Below are 8,439 nucleotides of genomic sequence, written 5' to 3' on the forward strand. Positions count from 1 at the left end.
GTCAGAAGAAAAACAAACATTTTTACAAATATAAACCATTATCTGGCCAGCATAGTTTTGCTGCCGTTTTGTTTGGAACACGGCTGTATCAATTACCCCCTGTCCCTATTAGTGCGACACGACATACGACCAAACATGGTATTTAAATCGCTTACAAAACGCGGGCAAATCAACTCTTTCAGGACTTACATTATCGACACCTAATATATCCAGATTTGTGTCTTAGGGATTTTTGAAATAGGGAGGCAATTTTAAATTACGGGTCTTTTAGTGTGAAAAAAGGAATTTTTGAACCTTACCTAGGCTGTAGTTTTAAGTAGAATTTTAAAAATTCCTAACTGAAGACAGAAAGTTTTATCTTACTGTCATTATGAATATAATATAAAAGATTTGGATTTTGGTCAAATTGAGGACCAATCTAAATATAGTATTTGATTTTTTGGCCTTTTTAAATCAACCAACTAGGCGTATTTCAGAAAACAAATGAGACAAGCCTGTGTAACACACGTACATGGTAAGATTTGAGATGTACAAACTGCTAATTTTTATTTAATTTTGGCGAGACTCGTGCGAGGGGTTATTTTTCTAATTATCATGATCTTTTGGAAGATGTTTTAGTCCCGGGGGGAGCGCGCGGGAGCTCCGGTAACCCGATACTCTGCCTTCGAATGGAATCTTTGGGGCCAAATTTGACCATCGTGTACCTCCATGAAAAAATGGAGGTATTGTATAGTTTTTGGTGTGTCTGTGTGTCTGTGTGCCTGTCTATCTGTGCGTCTGTTTGTGTGTGTGTCCGGATATTTGTTGTCACCATAGCTCTAGAACCTCTGGATGGATTGTAATGATATTTGGTATGTGGGTAGGGGCTCAAGATCGATTTTGGACCCCCTGGTGTAAGACCTTGGTACTGCAGCAGAACTTCGATTTTTCGTATCTTTTCACCTTGACATGCTACGATCTTGATTTTTTAGTGGCAGGTAGCTTGAGATGTAAGGAAGAAGTGATGTATGTTTTGGCCCCCTAGCAGCTTGCTCTTGAAGTGCAGGGGCATTCTGGTGAAAATCTTTAAAGGAGCATAACGGAATATAGGGACGACGGATTTCCATGATATTTAGCATGCAGGTATCTTGTACATATTGAAGTGCAACTCATGCAAATTTGTACTTAATTTGCATAATTAACTAGAGTTCCATGAACAGATACCTTCGCCAAATAAACAAGGGTTATTATGAAGAAATCCTAACTGTTTTTCAGACCTTAGTCCTTGGCATTATGATGGTAATGTGTTATTGCAGATATTACTGGATTACAAAGTTCCTTAATTCAATATGCAAAAAAAAATGCATACATCCAAAATATGAAAGTCCTATCCATGTAACGAAGGCCATATTTGTTTTCTCCTAAATGATGTTAATGTGAAATTAATCTGCACGATTTACATCCGATAATGTTCACCTTCACTAAGCTTCATAATGCTACATGTATTGGATTCCCATTAATTACCACTCTGGAATTATAATTAAAACTGGAAGTTCCACCACAGTACCTTAGAAAGCTGCTTGGGGCAGTATTGAATTTGACCTTCATTTTCTTGACCCCTACCTACCAAACATGCCCACCTACCGAAAATCACCAGGATCCATCCAAGGCTTCTCGAGTTATGTTGTTTACAGACAGTCAGTCACTCACTCACTAATGTGCATGATAGATTAGAGAACTCTATATCTAGAAGAGAACATATATATGATCCAGTAAGATCTACTGTACAATAGGACAAGACATTACTTTAAGGGTTTATAATGTCAAAACGGGCATTCTTCAAAATAACCCTCGTTTATTTGGCAAAGATATGTGTTCGTGGAACTCTATTCTTTTGATAATTTCCTGTGCACATTTTTCCTCACATCGTGCTTTGTAGGAAAAACACAACCCCTCAATCAGATGTTTGAAAAATAAACCACACAGGCGTGTTTGTTTGTCTGACCTACTTTCCAACTTGCAACCATAACAGAGGCAGATACTGTCCCTGAACAGAGGTCAGTTCATAGCTTGAATATAAGATTACGCATTCTACCCAATAGCTCTGTAATGACGCCTTACTTTGCATAAATAAATATGGCATTATGTTAATCATCACCTACAGTACCTGCCTGCCGAAAGCAATGAATATTCATCAATCCCTACTGGAGATATCCCTTTTAAAAGTTAGAAACAAAAAGGTTCTCTGCAGTTCAAAACAAGTCACCAGGGAGACCAAACCTACACCACTTGCTCCCTGCACCAAGGTCTATCCACCACTAAAAAATCATCAACCTGGCACCAGCAGAAAACTTAACGTCCAACTTTGAACCTCCGCTGCAGTACCACAACTTGTCGCCAGGACGCCCAATATCGAACTTGACCTTCGCTTTCCAAACCCCTAAACAGCTACCAAATATAATGCAAAACGATTCACAGCGTCAAAAGTCATCTTGTACACAAATACACACACACACATACTCACCCCGCTGCACTCACGACAGAAAGTGCCAGAAGTACCATTTTCGTGCAAAACCTTGGTATACGCAAACGCAACTTAAATACCAAATATCGTGACATTCCATCCACAGCTGCTTGAGTTATTTGAGATTGACCTACATATTGGAACACCCGAAAATTTTCTAACCTAAATATAACCTTCTTGGCGAAGGTAATGAGGGAAATCTATGTTTACAGCGTTTTCATTATAGGACTCAAATACATTCAGCATGTGTAGTTTGTGGCAGGTGGAAGATTAGCAGATACCAAAATGAGACCCTAATCTGCATCAATGCAAAAGTGTCCATGTAGTAAATGATTGGGCTGTCAACATTATGGCCTGTGTAAGTAAGTGAAAGGTGTACATAACCAAACATAAACTATGCAGATGTGAAAGTCATTAGCATAACCAGACTATTTCATGGAGGTATGAGGTCTCCGAACTCTTGTCTACCATAGAATCGTTTTTAAAAAGATGTCGGCCAAGCTGCAGCCATCCGCGTGTTGACTTATCACTAATGGGTCACTTGAGATAACACATCCGCCCACCGTTTGGGGTAGAGGTCAGAGTTCAGTTGTGGTGTTGGACCGAAATAAGTGTATATAATGGGAGACGGCTTGAGCTCGATTCCTACCAGCTGCTATTATCTTAATGAGCGGGCCATGATTGGTCCAAAAGTAACAAGAGTTCGTAGACCTCAGGCCTGCATGAAATGTATTGGGTGTCTGTAGACCTATTGTTAATTTTTTTTCCTTTTCGTCCGTGCTTGCGTGGTTGGAAAAGTGAGATTTTTACCTTGTTGGTTTGACTGCACCATGCCAAAGTCTGAAATTCCATTTTGGGAATGTGTAAGCTTGGGCATAAATGAACATTACTTATTTTGGATTTCTTAAGCAGGTAACCAACCACAGTACCTAAAAGTTGTTGAGACGACCTTTCCTACCTTTTTTTTTGTCTCAGATGGCCCATGTAGTTATTCTGTCACATATGACTTGGCACTGGAAGGTTATTTGCATAATTTGACCAATTATATTTTTACAGTAGTTCCATAGACAATATGAATAGTGGTAGCCCCTATCCAGCAGCAACAGTTAGTCCCCAGGGTGGTATGATATTTTATTCAATCCGTCCAACTAAAACCTAAATCTCTTGAAGTACCTAAGCCAAATTTAACAGCAGAAATTACTATTCAAAATGTCATTTTCAATCCCATTCATAGATGGCAAGCTGCTGCTGCTTTAAAAAGTTCAGAAAGCTGTTGTAGTCAGAGTGAACACCCAGCAAACATCCCACAAAATCAATGAGCAGTTGCTTAGAGGGGGAAAACAATTTTATCATACTTTTGCAGTGACAAGATGCAACAAACAATACTAAATTTAAAACAGAACAAAGCCTCTACCACTTAACCCTGCCCGTACTATAGATTAAGCAGGCCCAAAAGTCAAGCGAATATGACTAGCCCCAAGCTACAAATTACCTGCATACAATACGGAAATGGCAACCCCAAAGAAACAGCAAGAAGGAAAAATCATACACATACCTTTCTCTAACACTCAAGCTCTATACATTTCTTCTCCACTTTAGAAAGTTGTATCTTCTGCTGATTGCCACACAGGGTAAAGGAACTTGTACCAGAACTTTAAACTCAGTACTACACAGCTCTCAAAACACCACAAAGTCGGACTAAGTAGCAAACTCAAATTGTACCTAACAAATGCAGCAACAGATACTAGACTAGGTATGTCATCTGGCAGGTCAGACACTGTTGATACAAAGTAACCTGATACATTGAAGGTGGCAGAAGCCAGTGCAAAAACAGATGACGATTCTACACCTAAGCTTAAAGACCTATCAATCAACCCAAACCCAACCAAACCAAGCAGATATTGGGGGGATGCCCCAACCACACAAAAACAGGGGCAACCTACAGTATCAAGTTCAAGCACTAGGGGGCCCAAAATCAAACCTGACCACCAGGACACTAACAACAACCCACGAAACAAATAGCAACACGATGGCACCTTGCGTTCCGAAAATACAGCGCACGCGCAGTGCCCGCACAAAAGGTAACCAGGAATGTCAAGTTCAAGCACCAAGGGCACCAAAATCAAAATTGAGAATTATTCAGCCACCGCCAACACATGTGCCAAATATCATTGCGCCCGCACCAACCGTTCAGAAGATATAACTCCGGAAATACCCCTCCCGGACACAAAATTCGACCTGCCGCGTCAAGTTCAAACGCGACAAGGCCCAAAGTCAATCCTAGGCAACAGGCAACAACTTCCCACCCATGTACCAAAAATCGTCGCAATGACGCGTATCGTTCCGGACACACAGCGCCAAAAGTGCCCCCAAAACACCAAAAATGCCACCTGCAATGTCAAGTTCAAGCGCCAGGAGGCCCAAAATCAAACCTGGGTGTCAAGCTACCACCCCCAACCCACGTATCAAAAATCGTCGTGCTCGCACCATCCGTTCTTGAGATACAGCGCCCTAAATCCCCAGCTTCCAAATTTTCCCACGCCCGTGAAAACCATACCTGCATACATAACGGACTGCCAATCGTACCTCTGCTTGTATGGTGGGGAAATTGTTTTTGCAACTCAGTCACTGACGTAGATGACCTAGATAGACTGAATGATCACGTTGCGCCGTTGTAACCGTTGGTCACGCCTATTTACAGAGCAGTCGACAATGTTTGTTTGGAAGCGAAGCAGCATGGCGATCGGACCCGTTCGGAAGCTTCGATGTTCCTTTCTGCTGGTTCTCCTGGGCCTCCTGATCAGACACAGGAGCAGTGCTGAAAGGGTTCTGTTGGTTCATCCGAATTTCAACAGCCACTGGATGGCTCTGGCCAAAATTGGCCGTGCTTTGGTGAATAAAGGTCATACAGTTGCTGTCGCGGTCCCACAGGACACTGTAGAAAAACACCGGGCAGAGTGGCCTGACTTTCAGTTTGAGGTATTCCAAGACCAAGGAACCCAAGCAAGGATGAGGGCAATACAAGACCAAGCTTGGTCTACGGCTGGGGAATTGTCTATCTTTGATTTTAAAAATGTATTTGACGCTTCGTCAGGAGAGTCAAAGAAACACTGTGCCCTACTTCTGGGTGATAGCAAGCTTCAGCATCGACTGAAGACATCCCAGTACAGTGTGGTAATTTCTGACCCCATTTTTCCTTGTGGCGCTATCCTCTCAGCCCTTCTAGACACCCGGGTCCCCCACATCGCCGTTATGCGTGCAGATGTTCACTTTCTTGACGAAAAAGCTACAGGTGTACCGATCCCTCTGTCTTACGTACCATCTCTAACTACCGACTTTACCGATGATATGACCTTTGGACAACGACTGCAGAACGTTATCGTATCTACTCTTCTACCATTGTTATTACGCCCTATTGTGAGTAGCACATATGACGGACTGGTCCGTACCTTCGTCGGTGAGGATGAAACTATGCAGAGCGTGACGTCACGTACGGACTTGTGGCTTTATCGAACCGACAATGTGCTGGATTTTCCTCGTCCCAGCATGCCCAACATGGTTCAGGTTGGAGGACTGAATGTCCGTGTGGCCGCCCCCCTTACTGAGGTGAGTTCTTATAATTATACCACAAAATAAACTTGTTAGGCGAATAGGAACTACTGTCTGTAATAAAGCTAATTAGACCATGATGGAGAGTCTATAGAGATGAAGAAAACTCACTTCGAATCATCAATCTCTCCACAGGACATGGAAGCGTTTTTTCAGAGCTCTGGAGACGATGGAGTGATTGTCGTCAGTTTCGGGTCGATGGTCAAGACGATGTCGACTGAGAGGCAAGAAGTCTTCGCGGCTGCCTTCGCCCGACTCCGACAGAAGGTGGTGTGGCGTTACGTGGGAGAAAAGCCGGCCGGTCTGGGAAACAACACCAGACTACTGGCCTGGCTGCCTCAGAACGACCTGCTGGGTAAGATCAATGTTCTAACAATGAGACCACCTAAACATTGACAAGTATCAAATTGAAAAAAAAAGTACTGTGAATGCATCACTTACAGGACTTACTTGAATTACATGAAAGTTAAATCCTTTTCTAAGATAAGAGCACCGAATCTTTATAGTTTCAGGTCTGTAATCATATGTTCCTCTCAGGTTTTGCTACCTGTACACCGATCACATTTTCAAGATCATTTGCTATACACTTCCTTTATTTGCTGTAGCCCACACAAAGACCCGAGCCTTCATCACTCACGCTGGGTCGAACGGCCTGTACGAGGCCCTGCACCACGGCGTGCCCATGGTCTGTCTGCCGCTGTTCGCGGAACAGCCCGCTAACGCCGCCCGGGTGGTGGCCAGGGGACTGGGGGTGAAGTTGGACTTCAGCAAGGTCACGTCTGACCAGCTGTACCAGGCCATTCTTCATGTTGTCACTAACACGAGGTACTTATGATGTCACATGGATGTACAGCACCTGATACACTGAACTATTGATAATGGTATAAACACAGACACACACGCGCACGTGCACACACACACACACACACACACACACACACACAAACACACACACACACACAAAAACACACACACACAAAAACACACACACACCACGCGCACGCATTTAAACACTCACACACAAACGCACACAAACACGCTCAGACTAAGCGCGTCCGGGTTCATTTTCTTTATTACCTAGCTTTGATGAAGTGTGATAATTTGGTATTGAAGAATGATTGTTGGCTTATTATTTAGCACGCTGTTTCATTTCCTGCTTGGCAGCTACCGTGAGACGGCAGCCCGCCTGTCCCGCCTGCACCGTGACCAGCCACAGTCACCCATGGAGCGGGCCGTCTGGTGGATAGAACACGTCATCAAACATGGCGGACTGCCCCATCTCCGCGCACGCGCCGTGGAGCTGCCGTGGTACCAGTACTACCTACTGGACGTGGCCGGGTTCCTGCTAGTCGTGTGTGCAGCTGTCCTGGGTACCGTGTGGTACAGCTGTTCGTTCGTCTGTAGGAAGATTTGCGGTAAAAGTGGCGCCAAACTGAAGTCTCAGTAGACACTTCAGGTATCTCTGGAAGTCTGCAAATAGTGCTACCTGATAAGATAACTTTTAATTATTAACTGTGACGTAATTCCTTTTTCTGTGTACACGTTAAACACAATGCAGTGATATAGCAGGTTGACCTTTGGCACGTCATGACGTAGTTAGTCAACCTGTTATGAGATAATTGTACAAGCTTGATTGTACTGGATGGAAAGTTCCACAAAAAAGACGCAGATGATGCCTGGGAATAATGACTTAGGCCACAGCAAGTAATTTAGAATTTTATGGATGACATCCTCTGCAAACTGCAATAAAAATGAGGTAGGGCGAAAAGAAAACAAGACGGGTAAAAAATAAACAAGATGGTAAATTTTCAAACTAGACACCATAAACGTTGTAACAAGAATTGAAGTGATAAAATATGGCATCACAACCAACAAGGCATTCATAATATTACTGTATTAAAGAAATGCACTAGTGTAATAAAAGTGACACCAGTGTGGTAGACTGGTACTCACTAACCATGTTAGCAACTACACTCATGACTTCCATATTGGCACCACTCTTACAATTATCCAGCAAGTTTCACTTCTGCAACTACAGTCAATGCTACCTATCTAGTGTCAATTCTATATACAATTATTTGGTTACAACACAACCCATTAACCCATTTTGGTCTATCTGATCATCCCTGAATAAGGAAAAAATCTTGTTGTTTTTTCTCAGGCAAAAATTAATGAGCGCGCGGATGTCATCCATAAAATTTACTTGCTGTGGCCTTAGTAGAAATAATCAAGTAAAGTGGTCTCTACCTAATGACCTTAATCTTTATTTCAAAGTTGTCAATAGACTTTCTTTTTAAACAACAGTACAAGTCTTCAAATTTCCACTA

General features: G+C 42.7%; 1 protein-coding gene across 1 annotated transcript; it reads left to right on the forward strand.

The window, feature by feature from the left end:
* Positions 1 to 5,253: 5,253 nt before the first annotated feature.
* LOC118419494 (UDP-glucuronosyltransferase 2A3-like) lies at positions 5,254 to 7,764 on the forward strand. The gene is made up of 4 exons (XM_035825899.1): positions 5,254 to 6,109; positions 6,248 to 6,467; positions 6,718 to 6,937; positions 7,277 to 7,764. Exons 1-4 carry the CDS (start codon positions 5,366 to 5,368, stop codon positions 7,557 to 7,559), a joined length of 1,467 nt encoding a protein of 488 aa, XP_035681792.1. The 5' UTR covers positions 5,254 to 5,365; the 3' UTR covers positions 7,560 to 7,764.
* The last annotated feature ends 675 nt before the right edge of the window (positions 7,765 to 8,439 follow it).

This window comes from Branchiostoma floridae, chromosome 7 (genome assembly GCF_000003815.2).
Source record: "Branchiostoma floridae strain S238N-H82 chromosome 7, Bfl_VNyyK, whole genome shotgun sequence".
NCBI classification, from domain to species: domain Eukaryota; kingdom Metazoa; phylum Chordata; class Leptocardii; order Amphioxiformes; family Branchiostomatidae; genus Branchiostoma; species Branchiostoma floridae.

Bases quoted from the DNA above. Each gene is read 5' to 3' on its own strand.
- LOC118419494 (XM_035825899.1), top strand. From the start codon at position 5,366: ATGGCTCTGGCCAAAATTGGCCGTGCTTTGGTGAATAAAGGTCATACA. The intron at 6,110-6,247 runs GTGAGTTCTTAT...ATCTCTCCACAG, and splicing joins TGGCCGCCCCCCTTACTGAG to GACATGGAAGCGTTTTTTCA. The intron at 6,938-7,276 runs GTACTTATGATG...CCTGCTTGGCAG, and splicing joins CATGTTGTCACTAACACGAG to CTACCGTGAGACGGCAGCCC.